Source organism: Meleagris gallopavo, chromosome 3, assembly GCF_000146605.3.
Source record: "Meleagris gallopavo isolate NT-WF06-2002-E0010 breed Aviagen turkey brand Nicholas breeding stock chromosome 3, Turkey_5.1, whole genome shotgun sequence".
NCBI lineage: Eukaryota > Metazoa > Chordata > Aves > Galliformes > Phasianidae > Meleagris > Meleagris gallopavo.
The window spans coordinates 64,624,824-64,649,105 of NC_015013.2; the positions used below are offsets into that span (position 1 = coordinate 64,624,824).

A 24,282-nucleotide genomic window follows, 5' to 3' on the forward strand; every position below is an offset into this window, starting at 1 on the left:
TTTTAATGCTTCTAATAAAAGATTTGGGGTTACACTACTGCCATTATAAATTGAATGAAACTGTGACTTCTCTGCTGTGGAATCCAGTTCTTCAAAGTTTAGGCAGTAATTCCAGGTTGTTTTCTTATCTAGCACTGCTTATTCACCTGTTACTAGCACCACAATGTTTTCATTCAACAGAGAAAAATTTGCTTGATTCCTGCCTCTCAACAAACAGAAATTAACTGGCTGACTTGCAACCATGCATGAAGACTTCAGCTCCAGCTGCTGTACATCTACAGCAGGCCTTGAGTTAAGATTAAAGCAGCACACAGTGCCAAGTAAATTGACCTAACCAGTTTTCTCTGGAAAGCATACTGAACTCAACTGTAATATACCTCGTCTAATTTTCTTGTGTCAGCACTACAGATAACATTAGATATTTGCTTCACATCATTTACAGGGGGGAAAAATGGCATGGGAAAGTGTAGCAGCAAGTGAAAGAGGTAAAAGGGAGGCCTGGTAGAGGGAAAGGTTGTGGGGAGGAATCTAGGACAGAAAGTAATGGGCAGTGAATCCTGTACTTTGGAGCTTGCTTTCTTCATGGCTACACAACACAGCAATGCTCATGCTTAAAGGGAAGAGTGTGTTCGGAGAGGCTTTTGCTGGCTTTCCTTACATAATTTTGCCCTGTGCAAGAGCTTGTACAGGCTGCAGATCTGATGTTGCTTACTGTACAAGTGCAGCACAGCAGCAGAAGGCCCATGTCCCACTGATGTCAAGTCCCACCACTCTGAGGCTGTGCTCCAGGCAGGAAAGCTGCAGAGGTTACTGACCGTGGTGCTGTGGACTGGTGACACTGACACTATCCTACCAGACTGAAGCAGGCAGCTTCCTTCACAGAGGCCTCCCATGGACATCACATCTCAGCAGCTGTCAGTCATCCACGCTCCAGGCCAGACCCGTGCGGGTGACCTACAAGTGAAATGTTTTTCCCTACTAATCCCTAGCAGCCATCTGAGGCTCTCTTTAATAACATAAGATGTCACCCCGTCAAACAAAAATGGTACTAATTTCTGTTTTTGAGGTGAAAATTACATTTTGTTTTCTAACAATTATTCATATCAAAGAACAAAAAAAGCAAACCAGTGACCCGTCCTTTACCTTCAGCTTTCTTTGCGTCCCCTGTTCTTCCAGACAAAAACAGTCATGGGAATGGCAGCTCTGTAGGGCTCAGCAGTCCCAGTGCCTGGCCGAGCTGCTGCCTGAGTGTAGCAGTTCTGCTCTAGTGAGCAAAGAGCAGCAGGGCAGCCACGCACGGAACGGCCAGGGAGGGACTGAAGGAGACCCCACTCACCACACTGGAGATGGGTAATGAAACAGTCAAAATCTGTGGCTAAGTATGGTCTGTAGACAGCATCAGCAGTTGGGACTTCTTAACCAATATTAAAATCACTTGCAAGGCAGGAAAACAAAACAGAACATGGGCCTGTGGAAGTGACTTAACATTTAGATGCTCATAACCCAGCTGGTATGTCGAGCTGTGTGCTTGCTCCCTTTGCCAATAAAATTATAAGGATCTAGATACTTGGGATTACATATGAGAGAAATGTTAATGAATTCAATATGGCACCTTTTTGTTGCTTATTTTATACGACTACTCAAATATTTTAAATACATTAAGTGCATTAATTCTCTGGGGAGGTACAAATACAGCTATTGTCGCTGATTATTAAGAAAAAAGCTTATATGGCAACCTTCAGTTAGTTTTGGTTTAAAAGTGAATTATGCTCATAGAAAAAAATACATCTTTTTCTAACAAGAAACTTTCAAAGAGTCTTATGAAAATTCTCTATGTATCGAAGCCAAATATTTCACAAAAAAAACTTGGAAACAAAATACTGGTATTTTTCTTGGATTGATCTCAAACAGAGGCTTCTGACTACAATATTATTCAGCACTTTCATGATATGAACAATTGCCTTGGGACTGAGAAATCAATTCTGTAAAGCTCTAAAAGTGCTGAAGATCAGCACTGTGCAGGACGCTGCTGATATTCTTTCAGGGATCAGTTAGTTGCTGAATAGAGAAACCCAAACTGACTCAGTGCTACTGATGTATTTCAAATGTTAAACATGATTTGCAGATCTGAACACTATCTTACTAAATAATTTTTCTCCAAGCATCTACAAAGAAATGCTTTTAAGCACCTTCTTCATCAGAAGTATTTTTAAGTATTTGAAAATTCTTCAGGAAAAGATGTGGATTAACTTTGTAGACCATGGTAGGTGTTCCATGAGAAGTATGTTACACTGATGATGATTAAATCTGTTGCCTGAAAATGCATTAACTAACCTGATAGAGGAAATACTTAGGAAAAAAAATCAAGTAGAGATATGTGGCTTAGAAAGAATATATTGATATCTTAGCTTTTTTGATTTCATGGAATAACTTAATCACTAGTATTTCCTGTACCGCAATACTTTTGAAACAACGTAGTGCTTACAGATGAAAGCAGTGCTCCCAACAAGTAACTAGAGCTCAAAAACATTATGGTAAAAGTTTAGAAAAGGATTAGCAAGAATAGTCGTATCAGTGCTGACTGACTCTCAAATACATGCCCATGGGTTGGTTCTCAGAAAATATTTGCTTGTTTCTGAAAGATCAATATCTCTGGTGATATTTTTTGATACTGAGACATCTACAGTCACTAGCCAGTTGCAAACCCATTCCCTCTTCCTCCTAACACTTTTTGGTAACTGCATTCTTTACACTTTTAACTACCAGTAGTGAAGAGAGAGTTTCTAAAAGGGAATCTTGTCAGCACATAAATCATTGGCATGCCACTTAAATAGCTTCAGTCTTGGTATGCTAAATTTTCATGCTCTGATAAGATTTTGGCATGATCCTTTAATTACTCTTGCAAAGAACACAAATAATTAAATCATGAAGCACTCAGTTTTCTTGGCGTTGTTCCCAATCAAAGGCAATGTGACTATATGCAGAAGATCACTACTGCTATTACAATGTAAATAGGGCAGTAAAACTCTAATATGGAGATAAAAAGTAAATTATTATAGTGTATAAACTCTGCAAAAATTTAGTGGTCAGCTTATTCATCTCCTGATAATGGGGACTAATAAAAACTGCTTGAAAATACTTACAGGCAGAAGAGCAGCTTTCCTTACAGAGCTTTACAAACTTCTGGCTGTGTATTTGAGGGGAAAAAGGGGTCCAAAACTTTATGAATTAATCAAGATATCTAGGAGTATTGTAAGGGATGTGCCCTAGAACATTCTCCCTAGTTCAGAGCCTCTGCAAAGCAGTACAGTCTAAATGAAAGTATATTCAGAAACCCTGTACTTGGTACTTTCTAGTGACCATTTGAATAGATAGGTAGCACCCACTCACTTAAGGGTCAGCACAGGTACAGAGAAGCAGTCATCACTGCCTTCCTTAGCCATTGCTATGCTGCTGTCTTCGGACAAGTGGATTAAGCAGAACAGAAAAACACTCCACACCATAAACTTTGTTCCTGCTCATAAGTTCCTGACTTATGAGTGGAACTTAGCACCAATCTGTGCCCCTGATGCAGCTGTATAAATTCTGACCAGGTCAGAAACATACAGAGTGTCTCAGAAGCCAGCCCTAGGCAATTCCCCCTTCAGCATACAATTCTATCTGCTGCTATGCCATCTGCTGCCAGGACAGCTACATTCTGTAGAAAGGTACTGAGAATTTAGGTTAGCAACCTAATATACAATTATAGCTTACTTTGTAGACCTTTGAATGCATGATTAGATGTAGTCCATAAAACTGCAAAACTGAAGACTAGAAAACAGAGAGACATTGGCCATAAGACTGTCAGCATGACCCTAGCATGGTCCTTTATGCATAGATGTGCACATCTGTGGTACAATCTTTAAACACATGCTCTTTCCATTCTGAGCCATTGCCATTCACAAGATGAATATATAGGGAATAATAGCACGTTCCCAAACTTCTCCTATAACAAACTCCAAGTTTCATGATAAAGAAAGTGGGAGATTGTAAGGATGCTCTGTATACAGGGGAAGCAGCTAAGTAGACTGCTTTACAAGTGTTTATACCTCTAGGCTTGCCATCAGCGTGGTGGCTGACTTTTAGCAAGATGTTGAGCATCTTCATGCCTCATCTCCCTACCTCTAACACACGCTATCAGCTTTCTGGATAGAGCATTTGAGACATATTGCTGAAAAGTGCTATGCAATAAACAGGTTTCTCTTTCAAGAGACCACAGTTACACAACTCATACAACCTTCCATTGCCAGTGAAAAGACTGAAAAAACTCCACACCTTTCAGTTTAAACAAATCAAAACATTCTTGCTCTTTGGATCACACCTGGAACTATTTATTACCAAGATCTGATCCTGTGATTGGATTAGTTCAGCCTCAGTGTTACAGTAACTCCACTGTGGTTTCAGTCTTGTAACAGGGAATAAAAATACATACTTCTGGAGTTATGTTTCATATTAGATGGCGAGCGTATTTGTACGAGCCCTCATTTTCCCATTTAGCTTCAGAGGATCCCATTACAGACTTTTGTATGGTTATTTTCTATTTCTGCATTGGGTCAAGCTTTCCCCAGGGTACACTTCTAATTCATGGTCTTCTACATTATTATTACCCTTTTGACCTAAATGATTAGCCAAAGTTTGAGGCCCTGAGGGCCGTTCCTATTAGGAGGAGAAAATTATGAAGTCAAGAATCTTTTAGGCATATCTGGTTAAAAAAACAGCTCTGAAATCACCCGCCCCCAACATAATTCCTTTTTTCTTGAATGCAGGAGATACAAAAAAATAAAAATTTCCTGCCATCCCTTCTTGAAGCCTTTTCAGTCAGGATGCAGACCCGCATCCCCTTATTGGACTGTCATAGTACTTACCTAATTATTTCTTTCACTTTCTTATCCTCCCTTGACTTCTTTTGCTAAGCATTTTTCTTCTGCTTCCTCTCTTTTACTTTCTCCTTGTCTTTGTCTTCCAGATATACCCAACTTCCAGGGAGCTTTGTTTAACACTCAGTCATACCCTCCTTCTACTTAGTTAAAAAGCCAGTTCATCCCCACACAGTCTTCTGTTTTGGAAGGTGAAATTAGGACAGAGGCTGCTATTGTTTGTACTGCTACTAAAATTACCTTACCTGTTCCTTAAAAAACAGGGTGCAACACACACTAAATTCCAATATTTCACCCAAAGACACATCCCCAAAATGTACATGAGATTCTTCTGGTTTGCCTGTGATGTCTCTCATCCAGCTGGCTCTAGGGTCTGCACCCAAACCAACATTTCTGTGGGTTGTGCCAGCGGCGTTGGCAAAGGAAACAGTCCTGTCCTCCCCCATCCTCACCTCCATCACTGCTTGCAGGAAAAACAGCTGCAAGAGCTCAAAGGAAAGAGTGGTAGAGGGTCAGGAATGAGCAGCCAAGAGTGGGGGAAGGCAGGACGGCGCATTTGGCACTGGTGTCAGCACACCTGGCTTAAAGTATTCATCAAACTAGCCTTATCCACTGAAATCTCTGGGAGTTTTGGGCAAGCAAAAATGCTTGCAAAAGAGACAGCAGTAGCTGCTGGTTCTAATCAGAGAGAATTTGGATATGGACTACATAGAAAAGCTGTGAATTTTTAAATTATGACAGTTACACAGAATGGGCTCAACTCTTTCTATCTGACATATATAACTACCTATCAAAATGAATTGGAAAACATAACAGGAAACATGCTCACAGTGAATCCTGCCGTGGTCTTGTCCTGACACAAGGTTTCCCTGGTATTTCACAGCCTTAACATCTGGAACCCTTAAAAGTATTAAGAATGTAGTCATCTCCAAAATAACATTATGAAAGAGAAGCACAGTTTAAAGGGAGAGTAAGTGACTTGCTCCACGTTCATAGTGATGTTTGTGGCACAGCCCTTATGCCCACAGCCCTATCTCTGAGGCTGCCTGATCACAGAGCTCACCTCACAATGGGAGTTTAGCTACTATCTTCAAAGAGGAAAACCCCATGTGAGTAAGCTGTAAAAATATCTAGAGAGAAGCACTTCAGAGACTGCACTGCTATTCTTTTCTCTTGCAGACACACATTGTCAAATAAATTGAAGGCATCGATTCTTCAGGAAAAACTCAGAGGATTCTCTGAACTACTTAAGCAACCGTGCTATGCCTATAGCCCCAAATAACACAAATATTAAAGCTGAAAAGCATGCATAAAATCTATATTACCACATTAATCTCAAAAAGACATTTGGCTAATATAAAATTCAGCATCATCTTCATTGATGGTTCAGGGAAATAAAGTTGTAATAAATTGCTGCAAAGCAAAGTACTAATGATTGAGTGAGGCTATGCAATTAAGATATAACTTTTAAAATCACCTTTGAGGTTAAATGCAGAAGAATTATGAGTAAAAGGGCAATTAAATGCCAGACATTTCAATCTAAGGTCTTCTCATCAAAGATTCAGTTACCTAAATTGTTTTTCACTATTTCAGAGGAAGAGCTGGGTGTAACAATAATTCATCCCCCACAAGAGGAAGTAAAGAATACTCTTTCAAACAAAAGCATTACCAGGCTATCAAAATCTTTACAAAGAAAAATAAACTAATCAAGATTGATCTACTAGGGCTCTCAAGTTCCCAAATTCCTAAATGTTAACATTAGGTTATAAAAGGGAAAGAAGAGTAAAATGTAGCCATTACCACCTTCACAGCACAACCTGAAGTAATATATATCTCAATGCAACGTGAGCTGCATGAGCAGCGTACTTGATATTTCTATAATCTGTAACTTTTTACATAATTTTACATGCTGCATCTAAAAATAATTGGCTTCCGAAACACTTTAAGACTTATTTTGAAGGAGAAACATAGATTTATTTATGATCTGATCCTGCAGACCCTTATACATCTGACTGACTTTATCATACATAATGGCTCCGTTGAGTAAAGTTATTCAAATTTAAGCGTGTTCAAGATGGCAAACTCATTTTAAGTTTTCTTTGGGAAGCATGTGAAATATCGAGCATTTACTGACTGAAGAATTAAACTAGCTGAAAATTACATTTGTAAATGAACGTTACAAGAATATGCTTTGCACATTATTTAAAAGACTAACCTTTATCTACATTTCCTTCTTCTTTCCAAGTGATGATGTGCTACTACATATGTCTAAAGGAATATCAGAATGTTGTATTGTCACACCATTTTTCACCCAAATCTTCCAAGTTATACTAAAATCAGCAATATAATAAGTTATCCCGTTTTGTGAAGTTCTGTGCCTCTAATAATAGCAGAAAGAAAAAAAAAAGAATATAAGGAAACAAGGAAAAAGGAATATGAGGAAACAGGTTCTCATCCTAAATAACTGTGACAAGATCGGGAATCTGCCTATTACTGAGCACTAAGATTTAGACTACTATACTTGTATCATATAATTAAATAAAACCTTCACGCAATTTCCCTTGGGTAGAGAGAAAGAGAATGAAGAAGTACATTTGACAAATGCTAGTCACATCACTTACTGCATGTCTGGAAAGACCTTAGAAGGCGTATCTATTTGAAAATAACTAAATAAATTCAAAATTCACACTGGTTTGTTGCAAGAGCTCACAGTTTTTATTTTAAACTAGGAGTATGCTGTTTTGCTCTAAGCTAAAATAGTCTGCATAAGCCTTTAAAACATACATTGAAAATGTGCTCTTAAGATACACAACAGAACACTGAAGTTGAACCAAGCACCTCAAATTAAAAATTTACATCCAGAGTGAATAAAGTTAGAGTTTGGAAAGGTGGGAGAAAAAAAAAAAAGTACTATTCTAATGTGGTGCTTTTTATCTTGCGCATAACGTACACATTTTTATTTTCTCTTCATTTACACCATATACCCTACGGACACTGTTGCAATAGTACCACACAAGTTGGTTGATGTATCAGTTTAAGGAAGTCACATTACTTACTGCTGCCATTTGCATGGGCATCGGGGTAAAAACCAAGTTCTCGGACTCAAAAAACTCCTCTCAGAGCTGTTTACAACAGCCTTTCCGTCTTAACATTTCTGAGATACATGCACAGCTCTCCTGACACATGGAAAAGAGTGCAAATTGCCTGAGTATTCAGCATCGTAAAACACAGTCACTGATATAAAAGCTGAAAATGTGCATACCAGCTTTTTATTGTGCGTTTACAGCCCCATTCAAGTTTATGAATAAAGTTTCATTAAGAGTTGAATTATTACGTATCAGGTACGCTGGCACTCCATTAACACGAAACCAAAAGCCGGAACCAACTGCATTTCTACTTGCTGCTCACCATCGGACTTCTCCACATACATCTGCAATTTTTAAAAATTCCTCCCACTTCCACAACAACCTTCTGCTAATTTTCTTCGATTTTCTGCTCCACTAACTTAAAAGTCATTTCCTTAAGAAAACAGATGACAGACAACTTGAGTGACTGATGATATTGTGCCATCACTTTGTTTTTCTCTGAGGCCTTGGTTTAAGAGGATGGATGTTAGTGTAAATGACAGAAAGGGGAGCTTCGCATAGGATTTCACTTCTGTTCAAAGACAAGCTAATGCAACCTCACTGAGGTGCAATCAACTTGACAAATGGATGCTGTGCAGCCCTGTGCCTCCCACTGAAACCTGAGAGTCTGATTTACACAATATTCCCCCTGTAAACTGAAGGAAGACCAAATTCCAATCAGACTTAACGCTGCTTGGCTGTATAATGGGTTGATCAGATAATTCGTCCCATATAATGAAATCTGATAATAGTGGGAAAAAACACATCAGAGAGAATGGAATACATTAATGAACTTGTAAAAATACACTTAAGTCTTAACAGATTTAATAAACAGAAGAGAAACAGCTCAAACCGGGAGTCTTCATATGTGGTCAGCAGTTCTCGGGTTTAACAATGAAGCTGACCGAAAATACAGAGTTTCTATTTACAATTGACTACATTCACCACACCTTTTTTCAGATGGCCAGGAAAAGAAAAAAAAAAAAAAAAAGTATTTAAATATCAAAGTGAGCTTTGTAATATGTTTACATGTCTTGCCTTGTTCTGCTTCCCCCTCAAACTAAACTAATTCTATGATACAAGCTGTTTTCTCAGGGAAATGTGAGTCAGATAGAAATGTTTTCCTACCCAAGAAACAGCGTTTCATTTACTAACTGGAAAAAATAGGAAACATTTGCTTTCAGACTTTTAAGATTACTGAGGGGTTGAAAAACAAAGACAATTCTGTTTCAAAACACTTTTTGCACAAGTTTGATGGTTGGCACAGAAGTTAACTGAATGTTTACGTTGGAAAAATGTCACAGAGATGTCTATTAAAGCCAGTATTTTTTGTGCCTCACGATAAACTACCCAGATTGTCATGTTTTCTGCAAATAAACATTCTGCCTTAGCAACTACAATTGCCATCAGAAGCCGTTCTCACACATATGTGAGCTAAGTAGTGCCGAATTTTTAGGGTTTTATTTACTTTGCTGTTGTCACAAATAAAAGAAAAGAAAAAAAAAAAAAAAGAACTTATACAAACATCTCATGCTGAAGTGAATGGATTTCAACAGCTGCTGATTTGGTGACATGGAGAACCCCGGTGGAGATGTCCCGCTGAATTAACGTCTTGGAAATGTTAAAAAGAAACTTCAAACAGCCCTTGTTTAGCAGGCGGTCGAAGCTCGCTCTCTGTGGGGATCATGTGAAGACTAGCAGAGCAGTCACTCAGTCATGTATCAGCCTTGTCAATAGTTGCCTATTTTCTCAACAGGTGTCTCAATCACACGCCATAATCCTTTCCCCCCGTGGGCTTCTATTTAACAGAAATCACTATCACACATGACACTGTTTTCACTTAATGAGATGTATATTGATTTCTTAATAACTAATTCCTTCCTACCATCTCAGCTGAGTTTCGGTATGAACACTTCTCTCTCACCCATCTGGACCAGCAGGGAAAGTGTGAGAACTGTAGCACAGGAGTGAGGACGCGTTTAATCCTTTGTTATTGCAGCAGATAAGTACAGCAAACACCAAATGATCACTCTCTGTTCCGTCAGATAACTATGAAACCAAGCTGCTATGCTGAGGTATGCATCACTTTGCAGCAGTTGCTTGGTGCTAGGATAACAAAAAGCATCAGAGACATAAAAGACCTTTCTGTAGGTAAAAATGTAGGGCAATTGTCTGTAGTAACTAAGATTTAAATAAATGCTTAAATAAAAATCCAGGTAGCCAATTTAAAAATACCTTTTTCCAAGGTAATGTACAACTGTGAGTTTTTAAAACCTTTTTTGTGTAAATTCAATTCCTTCTTTAGATTTTGAAAATCTCAGTTATTTTAGAAGTCACATACATGTAACAGAGAAGTAAATTACGTCCTAAGGGTAACAGCTATCAGACACCAGGCAAAGGATGAGAATTCACAGAAAACTTAAATTCCATACAGTTTTTAGCCTATTACAAAGTGCATATCTGTAAGCTAAAAGCTATGCTTTTTGAGCTGTATCAGTTTTAAGCAACCCAACAACCTTCTAACAAAATGTTACAATATTTTTTTTCGGACAAAAAGCAACAAGCCAGTAAATATTCTACAGCACTTCCTAAATTTGCACAAATCAGATCTCTTACGATGTGAATTAGAAACAAATATGTATCACCAAACTACTCTGGGCTTCTTGTTAATTATGTTTACGAATATTACCCATATTTACTCCAAATACGGACAATCTGATATAACCTTTTTATTCTCAAGCCAACCTCTTCCTTTATCGATGAAAGAAATACACTTGTAAAATAATGTAGGCAGGTTAGAAGCGGCATGTTTCACTTTCATAGTAACAGCTCTTGCAGAAACCACAGCTTCTGCATGAATCACAAATTAGACACAAAAAGAGATTTGCTGAAAAATCTATCAGCTTTGCTGATGCCTGTGCAGAGTTTTCAGATCATAAGCCTCCTTCTATCAGGCATAATAAACAAGTTCCCTAAGGACTTTTAACTCTCAAAACATAGCATACAATTTAATAATTTCCAAATACCTTTGAAATTCATGTCAACTGAAGTTAGAAAGGAAAACTGGTGCGGTTTGATCATTCCAGCTGTATGTCAAAATTCTTCCACATTGTTGGATAACATGAAAGTGCAGCACCAGTTCCTGTCACCCTCAATTTAAAAACTTTTGATATACTACCTCTGAGCATGGAGTTGTTTAAGTACTATCTCTAACATCAGTAAACTGCATGTGCCACCTGCACTGTGACTTGAATTACTGAAACACAACACTATACAATTAAAGAGAACATCTCGGATTTCAGCAGAAAAAACATTGCACTGAAGAAATTTATATAAAAAGAAAATATTTTAAACATATTTCAAATGTGAAATATAATTTGATTGCGTATCTGATGTATACACAGATTATTAATTTATATGAGATACACCATAGTGACAAGTTGTTTTAAGTACTTTGATAGATGCATGTAATGCAGGCCAGATCTTGAAAATCCTACGTAACGGAGTGACTTTATGTACAAGTAATCCCTCTGAGTTAATTTTAACTACATGCATAAGTGCTCTGCAATCAGACATTTTAAGTTTTTGTAACCTCGATGAGAATAAACATATATACGTTACTTCCTACATTGCACAGACAGCTGGTGAATACATTTTCTGCTCTGAGGTAGTCTGTAAGAACTTCGTCCCAATCAGAGATTTAATTTTATTTCATTTAAAACTGTAGAATTATTTTGAAATAAGACTGGGTTAATAACTGACTTCACCAAGACTGCTTAGAGGTCTGCCACTTCCTGCGTGTTTGTAGACATAAGACTTGCATTTTTATGGTTTATTTGGTCTGTAATGCTTGACACTACGTAAGGATATTAGGCAGAGAACATGTCAGACAATTATTTAAAGAACACAGATACACCCTCAGCAAATGCACGCTTTAACGACGTTTGCTTATGAACCTCCCTGGGCACTGATTGATTGATTCTGAATAGGATCCCAGCCTCGCACAGTTCACATTCATCAAAAGCATCCTAATCATACCAGCATATTAACATTTTGAACTTTACTGCCAGCACTCAAGGAATGCAACTCATGAAATAATGAAATTTAGGGTAAACTGAATCTTGTTTGCCATATATAAAGACCTACTTTCAACACATGCGATACATTCTTGCTGCATTCTCAGCTTTCTTGCCAGCACAGACTATGAATTAATAGAAAGGCAGCTATTTTGGAGCGTATCGGTAATGCTGAGATACAAGCATTATAAAATTTTTCAACAGGTAATCACCAATGGTACAGACTGCATCTCACTCAAATACAACTCATTTATTCCAGAAAAAAAAAAAAAAAGTAGAATAATAGATGGAAAAAACTGCACAAGCAAAAGTGTAATGGCTACAACAGCTATCAAGACCCTTAGACGCAGGCAGAACAATATCAAGAAAAGGAAAGTGTATTACCAATACAGACAGCATTGATATTCCAGAACTTGGCTGTGTTAAGCTTTAAGCTTCCAAGTTTAAGTGTATTGACAGATTTGAATATTCTGAACAAACACTGGTAGAAGAAGGTGAATATGTACAAGCTTCTTTGTACTATGAGACTAAATAAACTTCAGTTATTCTGCTTGTGAGAGAAGGTGAGGAGGTAATCTCACAATGTAGTGGCTTCACCTACATTGAGAGATCTTCAGAGAGAGGTGCCAAAGGTAACACAATTCAAAACAAGATCTCGTAAGAGGCTGATCAGACAAGCAGAAAGGTACACATCTCCTATCAGTGTACAGAGAGAAGTAGTCTTGAGCCCTCACTTTCTTCTGCCATACAAGGAATGTAAGGGAAACTTTAGCTGCAAAATATGAAACTTTTGAAAGTTTCTTTAGGGAAAAACTCCATCCCTTGTTGGACGCCAAGGGCAACTTGGTGACCAAGGATCAGGATAAGGCTGAGGTACTTAATGCCTTCTTTGCCTCAGTCTTTAATATTAAGACTTCTTACTTCCTGGGAATACAGCCCCCTGCGCTGGTAGATAGGGATGGGGAACAGAATAAGCCCTGCATGATCCATGATGAGATAGTTTTGGACCTGCTCTGAAAGTTGGATGCTCACAAGTCCATGCGGCCGGATGGACTGCACCCTGGAGTGCTGAGGGAGTTGGCGGATGTGATTGCCAAGCCACTCTCCATCATTCTTCAGCAGTCCTGGCTAAATGGGGATGTCCCAATGGACTGCAGACTGGCAAATGTGACACCCATCTTCAAAAAGGGCCAGAAAGATGATCCTGGTAGCTACAGATCTTTCAGTCCCACCTCGGTGCCCAGGAAGGTTATGGAATGGATAATCTCAGAAGCCATCATGGACCAATTAAAAGTCAACCAGGGGATCAGGCCCAGTCAGCATGGGTTTCCGAACGGTAGATCTTGTCTGACAAACCTGATTTCATTCTATGACAAGGTGACCTGCTTAGTGGATGAAGGTAAGGCTGTCGATGTGGTCTACCTGGACTTCCGTAAGGTCTTTGACACTGTCCCCCACAACCCCCTTGTGGAGAAGCTGGCTGCCCACAGTTTGGATGGGCATACGCTCCACTGGGTGAAACACTGGTTAGATGGCCGAGCCCAAAGAGTTGTGGTCAGTTGGCAGCTGGTCATGAGCAGTGTCCCCCAGGGCTCAGTACTGGGGCTGCTCCTATTTAACATCTTTATTAATGATCTTGATGAGGGGATTGAGTGCACCCTCAGTTAGTATGCAGATGACACCAGGTTGGGAGGGAGTGTTGATCTGCCTGAGAGGAAAAGGGCACTACAGAAGGACCTGGATAGACTGGATTGATGGGCAAGCTGCATGAGTTTCAATAGGGCCAAGTGCCGGGTCCTGCATTTTGGTTGCAACAACCCCAGGCAACGCCACAGGCTTGAGAAAAAGTGGCTGGAAAGCTGCCTGATGGAAAGGGACCTTGGTGTACTGATGGACGGTCGGCTGAATATGAGCCAGCAGTGTGCCCAGGTGGCCAAGAAGGGCAGTGACATCCTGGCTTGTATCGGGAATGGTGAGGTGAGCAGGACTAGGGAAGTCATCCTGCCCCTGTACTCGGCATTGGTTAGGCCTCACCTCAAGTACTGTGCTCAGTTTTGGGCACCTCAGTACAGAAAGGACATTGAGGTGCTGGAGCAGGTCCAAAGAAGGGCAGCAAGGCTTGTGAAGGGCTTGGAGAATGTGCCCTGTGAGGAGAGACTGAAGGAACTCGGGCTATTCAGTCTGGGGAAAAGGAGGCTGAGGGGAGACATAATTGCTTTCTTCCAATACCTGAAAGGTGCTTACAGCAAGAGTGGGGTTGGTCTCTTCTCACTGGTGAGAGGTGACAGGACGAGGGGAAATGGCCTCAAGTTGCACCAGGGTAAATTTAGGTTGGATATCAGGAAACATTTCTTTACAGAAAGGGTTGTTAAGGACTGGAATAGGCTCCCCAGGGAGGCGGTTGAGTCACCATCCCTGGATGTGTTTAAAAACCATTTGGATGTGGTACTCAAGGACATGATTTAGTGGAGGCTTGTTAGTTAGGGTAGTATTGATAGGTTAGGTTACGGTTGGACTCGATGTTTTTAAGGTCTTTTCCAACCTGAGTGATTCTATGATTCTGTGATTCTATGATGTCTTCTTCCATCAAAGCACTGGCATACTTGCACAGTCTGCTTCAACACCTGAAAGGACTTTTCTGGCTTCTTTGCACAATAGAAGCTAAAGGACATCCCTGATTATACCTATCTTTGCTGGCAAATTGGCTTACTTACCTTCTAATTCCTCTTTGAGCACAAGAATGTGATCAGGAATACAGAAGTTCATACCAAGCACCCTAGAGGCTCATCTGATAAAGACCATCCCCAACAATATTGCACTCCTGCCCAAAATGTCAGTGACATACACTTCCCTGAAAATCTGAGCTGCTCCCTCTCCTTCAATTGTGAATTTGTACCCTGGAATGATATGTTAGAAAGGAGGCCTAGCAGAGAAGAGGCACTACCTAAAGGGAGGTCTACAAGACAATGTGGCTCTTCAAGACACAGCCCAGCACATACATCCATACTCAGGACAAGGGTTGTGATTTAATGTGATTGAACAATGACCTTTTACCTTTCTGTACTGTTCTCCATCACTGTTCCTAAAATCGAGACCAGATTTTCCTCTTCAGTTACCACTACCCTACAGGAAGCAACAGCCAGACAAGCTCCAGTCACAATAACTTGTGAAATAAAATAGAACAAAAAGGGGTCAAAAATACAAATCATTAATTATACCACAGAAATTGTTGACATGGCTAGAAACCTCAGTTTTTATGCAGTTTGGAGATTAAAAACTAACCGTAGGAACATCAGTTATACTGCTTGAGATGCTGTGTTTTATTCTCATGCACTTAGACAAAATCCTAGCCAAAACAATGTCTGAATACCAAACCCAGGCAATGCAGCTACAGTGGGTATTTTACTTCAGATCACCTTCCATTCACATCAGATGAACTTTCCATTTCTGACTGTATGTACAATTGCACAGACCAAACATCAGGTAACCTTTATGGGACAACACATATGCAGACCTATAAAGATAGGAAAATGTGTATGGGATCAGAACATTCGGACAAAAAAATAAAAAAAATCAGATTTTCTTATCAACCCAGCAGTATGGCTACTCATCTGGTATCTTACAAAAAGAGAATGGGTAAAGTTCCTGCCAATGACAAAGCACACAGCCTTTTAAAAGCTGTGGATGCTCTTTGCTTCTGGCTACCACAGGTTAAGGTATCTTTAGTCAGAAGTCCAGAAATAGAGGGTATATCCAGAACGCCAGCTTCAGTTTTTCTCTCGGGGCTTTAATTTGTAATCCAGACTTCAGATCTCCCATATTATTTTTGAAGCTTCAAGATTTACTTCAAACTTTACTACAACTATCCAGATATCATGAGAGCCGATGTCCTGTTACGCATAGCACTGTCTATTCAGCTGCTGATGGAACACATCTTGCCTTAATACCTCAACAAGTGACAGCCCCAGAAATAATGTCTGGTAGGCTGTTACATATATTACTATTTAACACATTGTCATACCTTCTTGCATTAAAGAAGTCTTTCCAGCAAAAGAAATGTACATTTATTTTGAATCCTACATTTTATGTTAAAAAATCGATTTTTCTTTGATCAAAAGTCTTTGTCTCATCTAATTTTTGTCCAAAGTCTTGTTTACTGAAGCCACCAGTTTACTCTTTATTATTTTTCTTACTGTTCAGTCATAATCAGATACAAGATGTTCCTTAAGGTGTTTCCTAATTTTATCAAATTCCATAATTTTTCCAATCAGTTTCGGTACCGTATGCTCATTCCATTTTTCATTTTGTCACATTTCCCAAATCTTACTATAACTCAGAGCTTGTTATACTGCTGTATGCTCTACAGGTTATTGAAACACGAAGTGCTCTTGGCTTGCTATCCTAAAAGGCATATCATGTACACAGAAAATAAGCTGTTTCTGAAGTTAAGATTTGCTTTGTTCCTTTTCCTATCAGTGATGTTTGTTGATGTAACAAATAACTGTGACAATTGTATTTGGCCATTGACTTTAACACAAGTTATTTTTTTTCTTTGATAGGTAAATACTGCTGTCTTTCAGAATCATTGTAAGATGGAGGATGTATGCCTAAACATATTAAAATCTAGATTCATAAGGCAGATACAGTATGAACTACAGTGCAGTAAAGCAACCATTTCGCTAGCTGAAAAACTATTGAAATGGAATCTGTTGAGGGTAAGGAATGGACTTTCATTGCTGTGCTGCTCAGCTGCTTCTTCAAGAAGCTTCTCTGGTGCTACAAATGTGTCCACGCACTTCCCTCAAAAGTAAAAGTTACTTTCACAGAGCCGCTCCAGCCATGTTAAAGCTGTCAGCTTTTACTTTTTTTTCCCCTTTCATTATGTCTCTGATAAAATATTTGATAAAGAACAAATCTGATTCCAAATTGCAGAGCTTCTTTAAATTTCTAAATTACATCCTTTACTAAATATTGGTCTTGTACCATTTAACCCTCAGAAACCCTCTGAACAGAGGAGAGACTCACGGATATCAGAAATAACAAGGATGCAGCAAAAATCTTATTTTTCAGTATGCTATATGTACCACTTTTACTGCAATTAAAAGCCACAGCAAATCAGACTCCTTGAGGAAAGAGGATGAATTTAGACACTTTCTGCCTACATTTGGCTCAGGTGTTACTCTGCCTAAATGGAAAAATGCTTAAGTTAAAGGAGAACTTCCCATTTTAAATGAAAATACATATTGTCCCAAACACAATTTCCTTACACTCTACTAAACACAGACAGGGATGGCTAAAGGCTACAAATCTTTAGGTTCTCCACTGATGCATTAACTAAACAAAAAAGACAACCTTACTTGTTTCAGAAAGCTTTATTAGAATAGGAATCTTTGAAGACAAACACAAAAGATTCTAATATGTTTAGATTTTATAATGTAAACAACTAATTTAATGCATCACTAGCAATATACAATAGTCGCCATCTTGCAACATGAATGCAAGTAAGAAACTGATGTAATCTGTGAGATATTTCAAAATAATTAATTTGAGAATTAAAAAAAAGAACTTTTATTGTGTAAACTTTCCCTGTTTGTCTTTTTTAAAAGGATCAGAAAACCAGAGTAGTTGAACCTTTGCTAACTGAAGGTAACAAGCAATCATTTGAACTGGCCTCTAAATTAAGAATGTGTAATTGCTTGAGAAAAGCTATTTGATCAAAAATGTTTCAAGTGTTACTTACTAGAAGTGTACAAAAAAAATGCCACAAGATCCAGTTCATTTACTGAGGGCCAAAAACCTTTCAACTTTTTGCAGGTTTTCTCAAGGTAGTTTGACATGTCTACACTGTTGTGTAATATTTCCCAGCATGTTAGACTTCTGTGCTGGTATTTTTGTACTGTAAGGGCAAATCAGGCTTTAAGCATTCTGGGGTCAAGCCAACATTTGATTCCTTCTTTTCCCTTCCTCAACTCCCTCTAAAACCTGTGGCTCCTTGCTTAACTATTATGTAGAAATTAGAAAATTATACCAAATACTCCTTTGTATTTTTTTCCCCCTCCTCTACTATTTTCCTTATAAGGATGGACATGCATAAGAGGACTGAAACAAAGTTCTCACACACTGATCCCTGTTTGATTCTGCAAGAACGATCCTCTTCTCCAGCACACTCCAAAATCCAGCCCTAGATTCTGCATTGATAAACCGAGGCACACTATGAAGGCCCACGTGCATGAGCAAAGCCTCATACAGGTCCTGCTGTCCCACTAAATGAATGACAGTGTATTAGTGCAATACTTTACATCAGTGACAATGGGGTATTGAATCAAATATAACAGCATGGAAATCTCCTCAATTAATAATTTCACACAGCATGCTCTGCTGGAAAAAAATTACCGCCATTATTTACAACAACGCTGAAGTATGAAATACTTAGGGAGTAGTCTGAAATAGGACTGGCTTGCTGAATAGCCTGACATTTTGAAGTCATGGTTGAGCAGGCCTTTTATGATCTCAGAAAGCAGCTGGAATCTTTAAGCTGCTGGGAGGAGACATGTATCAGTAATAGGTGTGCTTTTCATGTGAATAGTTGAGGCGTGACAGGTATAGGGACCGCGACTGCTCACAGCACCAGTGCCGGCAGCACACACAATCCTGCCTTCAGCATCGGTCTTAGAGCAACGCTGACAATGTAACAGATTTAGCAATAAATATGTGCCAAGATGTCCCCTATAAACCCATGCAACTGGGTTTTAAAATTCCTGACACAAATGTGACGCTTTTTTACAATGTTGAGGAAAGGAATCTCTCAATTTGTCTGCAGGTTATGCTCAGAGGAATTACAGAAAGGAGGCTTCCTGGGTGCTGCTAGGGAGTGCAAAGATTAGCTGAATGTGTCTTACTACCTGAAATTGATTTTGCAGCCAGTCCGGTAGACAAGTGACCCATGTGGCAACTAACACCCATTTCTAGCAGTGGCACGGAGGTTTGGCAATGCCGCCACCAGCTGGATGTGCACTGCTCCCCGGTCCTTGCCTGAGGGCAAGCACATTCTGTACTAAAAATACATACACTGGAAAAAGCAGTTTTGCCTTGACCAAATCTGCTCCCAATCTTGGGACTTATCTGTTATGCTTTCTTAGCTTTGGCCATTTCTGGCTAAAACAAAAGAGCAAGATCACAGAATCACAGAATCATAGAATAGCCTGTGTTGAAAAGGACCACAATGATCATCTAGTTTCAATCCCCCTGCTATGTGCAGGGTCACCAACCACCAGACCAAGCTGCCCAGAACTACATCCAACCTGGCCTTGAATGCCTCCAAGGATGGGGCATCCACAACCTCCTTGAGCATCTTGATTCGCCCAATACCCAACAGGTAGGGACTTGACTATGGGAAATTGTACAAAAAAGTTCTTTGATTTACAGGATCTGAATCCTTCTCAGTTTTCAGAACAGCACCCTAGCTGCTCTCTTGTAGGGTACTATGAAATGAGATTGCCCAAATTCTTCAGCTCACATAGCCCTGCTGAGCATGGTTTTTGATCAGTGAAAGAAGAGATGGCCATGCCAAGGTTATTGCTTCACATGCCTGTGACTACCTAATTCTCCTGCCATGTAGCATAGGAGGCAACATGGATAGAATAAGATTTAGATCACCTGCATCTTGCATGAGTGCACAAACAACAGAGCCAGTAGGCAAAATAATTCATCATCTTTCCCACAATTTTTGTAAATCTCAGCCAATTTTCTAGTTTCAGTACAAAAGCCCATGTACAAAATGAGTTATTGTTTTTGGCGAGCATAATTTTTTTCTTTATTTTGGACCAATTTGAACTATTTTTGAGGGGATGAAGGATGAGACAGGAGATTCTGGACTGTAAAATCAATTATTTGTACAGCCATAAAGATCTGTGAAAAACTAGGTCTCCCAGTCTCTTTAATGATGGGAAAGAGAAAGAGTGGATATAAAGAAATACGTATAAAATGCAAAGTTTAACTTAAGAGTTCACTGTTTTGGTTTTGCTCGATATCTCCATTTTTGTGTTTATTATCTCTAGCACTGGATCCTTGAGAGAGTAAATTACTTGGAAGCACTCTTACATTTAGCATATGTGAAGGATCTCGCTGGAATGAGACATATCAATATTGGAATTCAGGCAGTCTGTAATGCTACAAGACGGAGAAGATGAGTACATGAGAAGCTTCTGGGGATGCAGGAGCTCCTGCATTAAATGAGTATCCCACATATTTGATGCTTTAGAAAGAAGGCCAGACAGTGACTCCTTTCTTCCTATCTCAAACAGGTGAATGTTCTCACTGGGTGACTCCGCATTACAAAAAACTGTACATGAAATGTATTTGCGAGTCAAGAGAAAATTGTTATGTTATGTTAAAGGGGCTCTACTAAAGAATGGAAACACCTTTTTCCCTGGATATGTCTGACACTTTCTCTCTCTAATCAGAGCAGTGATTGCAACAGTAGAAAAAGATTAATTCATTTTCTCAGGTAAATCACTAGCAATCAAGATGGGAAAATCTTCAGCTCTTTCTCTTTGAGGTATTTCTGTTGAATACAAAAAACTGTTCAAGGAAGTAAGCAGGATGCTGTTGCATAATTTTGTAGAAATTGAATTTAATCTTGGTGCTCCTAAACAAAACTCCCAAACTTCCACATGCACCACAGAGATCCAGACCTTTCATGCACCAATTCATGCCACAAGTTGTATAGCTAGGAGAGTAACTTCAGAACTGAACTTCAAATGGGACAGGAGCTTGCCACAATCTGAACAAATCATATATGCATGACTACTTTCACGCTCTTCCCAATACTTGACTATTCCTTTGTTCTCCCAGTAATCCTATCCCTGCCCAAAATATAAACAAGTTTGTCAAAAAGACTGAGAAAAGTGCTTTAGCACTGCGGACATGGGCCGAACTACATACACATGAGTGCTTAAGCTCTGTAGACACAGATAACAAGAGTTGGCTGTGGGAAGGTGGTGCTGGAAAAGAGTCTAAGTTTACAGAAGTTATACTAGCCCACCACCAGGGCTGGTTATAGTATGTAGGCCTATCTTAAACAGAAAAAGAAAGAGTTTTTAAAACTCTGAGTAGACAGTCACTTACCATACCAATGGGACCAAATGAAACCAGTGACAGAAGGGAGTGGTCTGTTTTGCTATCCGGATGTCTTTCACAGTGTATAGGCATGACTATTCCCCCGCAATTATTTATAAAACCCAACCTCCTCCATTTCTCTATTGTCAGAAGATTAATTATGACATCCTGGCCTCTTTGAAATGAAGGGGTATAGGATGTCACATTCAGTTTCTACTTGCACTGTGTAGGTCCAGTATGATGACTACTCAGACAAAAAGCTCAGAAACTCTGTAGCACTTGAGTGCATAATGCCAGCCACGTCATGTTATTTTAACAGGAGTGAGAAAGCTAGGTGGCAAAACCAATTTTTGGCAAAAGCACAATTCTTCAGATGCAACATGTGCAAACCATTATTTTGTCTTGTAGAAGTATTAAGGAAATGCATGATGAAATGCCAATTATATAATTAGTGTGTTAAGCAATTTATTTGAACGACAAGTGATTAAAAACATATCAGCAAACAGATACGGCATTACTTTGATTACAGTGTGAAAAATAACTCTGGAAAGTACAGTGTAGGCAATAAAGTAGTGTGTATATTTTCCTAGTACCAGTCTAAAATGGAAGTGCCTTTAAAATAGACAACTGGGTTTTGACTGAGCGTTAGCTTTAATTCAGAAGGCTCGGAAGACTTTACCAGACCTAGAAACTGAAACAAATATAGCTATTAGTCTGAAAATGCTGCTCATTGGGGGTCAAGATGAAAGATGAGACCTTGTCAATCAATCCCAACTGCAAGACGAGCTATTAGAGGGATCTACTTTCACTTCATTTTGGGCTCCATCTCTGTCACCGACTTTTGTCTAGTGGGACTCTGTCTATCCATTTTTAAGAAACTACCCCTGTTGTCTTCCCGCCGGTTGTTCCTGACAGGGAAAAAACGGTTAGATTTCTTGATTCTGCAAATGGGTTGAATATCCTGCTGCAGTGTGACAAAGCAGAAAACAGGCACTTTCAGCTTTCCCAAGTTTCTCCAATACCTTTATCTTCTTGCCTTCCCTAACAGCAATAGCAGCAGCAAAAAAAAATAAAGATTTTTTATTTCACAACTGGTCTGATGAGCCTAAAGTACAGTAAAGCAAAATAAACTAGAAACACATTACAAAGGATAGCAAGCAGCTGGTCCTTGGAAGGCTGGTTCATTGCATGTTGTTAATACCTTTCTTTTCATTTCCACATGTTGCACTGCACTGAAAGCCCACTTAGGTATTTTAATACAAGCAACAACTAAGGGTGCAGATCCAAAGCAGCTAAAATTCTCTAGGTTATGAGCTTGAGATTAGAGATGCTATGATCCTACTCTTTCTCCTTTTGTGTGCATTCCTGTTCTCTTCTTCATGCCAGATCATGCTACTGAACAGGAAACAGGTTCAAGGATGCTAAATAAGCCAAACATTTATACAATAAAATCAACTTTCTACAGAGTTAATTTTTGCCTCACCCTCTTCAAGTGATATTTTACAAGATAGGAAGTTGATCTACTGGCTGGCTGCTGTGAATAGTGCATGCAACCCATTCCATCTTACTTGTCATATCTGGTCTGTCCTGATGTCTCCCTCGTTTTGGCTCTGGTACTCCTCTCACTCTCAGTGGGCCAGTTCAACTCAGCAGGCTAAAAGCTCGAGCTACTTTTTATCAGCTCAGTGGTTTAGGAAGCAGAAGAGCCAACAGCCAGGGCTAGAGATGAAGTCAAGTGAAGGAAAAAGCCAAGGTGAAGACTCCCACTTTGGAGATACTCAAAGGCTGAATGGACATGGGCCTGGGCATCCTGCTCTGGATGTCCCTGTTTGAGCATAATTTGGATCATTTGGAGGTGGAGGGCCCCGTGAGCCTCAGTTATTCTGTGATTCTGTGAACCTCACTACTGTTGTGAAACTTCATCTAGAGTTGTCACACGGATACCTCATATTTTTTTTAACAGAGTAGGAAACAGACCCCAGAATACAGGCATTTGTCATCATTTACATGATAAACATGTAAGATACCCGCAATCTGCAACAGTAGCATTTTATATCCACTGATATTACTGTGTAAACAAACATACCTACACAGAGTGCTGATAATTCTTGCTCTGCATCTTCAGTGAGAGGCATTCACATTAGGATGGCGCTCAAGGAGCCCCAGATGAGAGCACTGAAAGGTCTGGGAGACAGCAGTGTCTTGGTTTACATTTTGTTCCCATTTGGTAGTTAATTAGTAACTCACTTTTGGAAAATGAAAGATTACACATTCTGAACAAATACAGACGTTTGATCTCAGGCTCATCAAGGAAAACTTCAGCTGCTGCCAGGGAAAAGCAAATGTTCTGTCACGTACATCCAGAGTGAGTTAATGTGAAACAGAAGATGAAGGCTACGGAGACAGCGTACTAAAGCAGTCGTGCAGTTGTGGGGAGCACAGCAGACAAGGAAGAAAGTACAAAATAGCAGACAACAACCTGATGAGCCTAACCTAAACCTGCTGGGATGACTCCTGACTGCAATATCAGCCTTAAGAGGTGCAAGTCTCCCAACACAATATAGAGGAGCAAAGCTTGGTGCTATATATCAAAAGCAGTTTATATTTCTGTCACAAGCAAACTGTCTCCTTGAGAGCACCAGGGGCTCAGCTCTGGCCATGCCCTGAAGGTTATGGAGCTGTCAGGGAAATGGCAGCAGCCAGCCTGCTCACACCAGCACAGCAGCAGCCTTGGCTGTGGGAGGTGGTTTCACAAGAGCAGGTAGGAGTCCTCGTAGTGTAGGGGCTATGACAGAATCACCCAGCCCCGGGAAAATGACTAGAAGTTTTCCATGAGTCATACCAAATCCTTCTCATTTTATTGAGGAAATCACCCCAGAGAGATGAGCACTGAATTGACAGTAAATAAAGCAGAAATTAGCCGACAATGGAAACATACAATACCAGTTGAAAGAAGAAATACTTGTATTTTTAAAAGAAAATCCTAGCATTTTCTCTCTCTTCTTTTTTTTGCTATGTCTACTGAGAAGTAAATCTGAACATCTAGAA

At 39.5% G+C, this 24,282-nt stretch overlaps 1 protein-coding gene across 2 annotated transcripts in view; it reads right to left on the reverse strand.

Annotated features, from left to right (window-relative positions):
• LOC104909369 (double-stranded RNA-binding protein Staufen homolog 2-like) overlaps positions 1 to 23,789 on the reverse strand; it is a 59,235-nt gene extending 35,446 nt beyond the window's left edge. The window contains exon 1 of one of the 2 annotated variants that reach the window (XR_793014.3): positions 23,321 to 23,789. Coding sequence is in view for 1 of the 2 variants with exons in the window: in XM_031552886.1 (XP_031408746.1) it covers positions 23,325 to 23,369 (45 nt within the window). In the remaining variant the exon portion in view is untranslated. The remainder of the gene's footprint in view (positions 1 to 23,320) is intronic. The other variant, XM_031552886.1, reaches the window with a different exon arrangement.
• Positions 23,790 to 24,282: the final 493 nt, after the last annotated feature.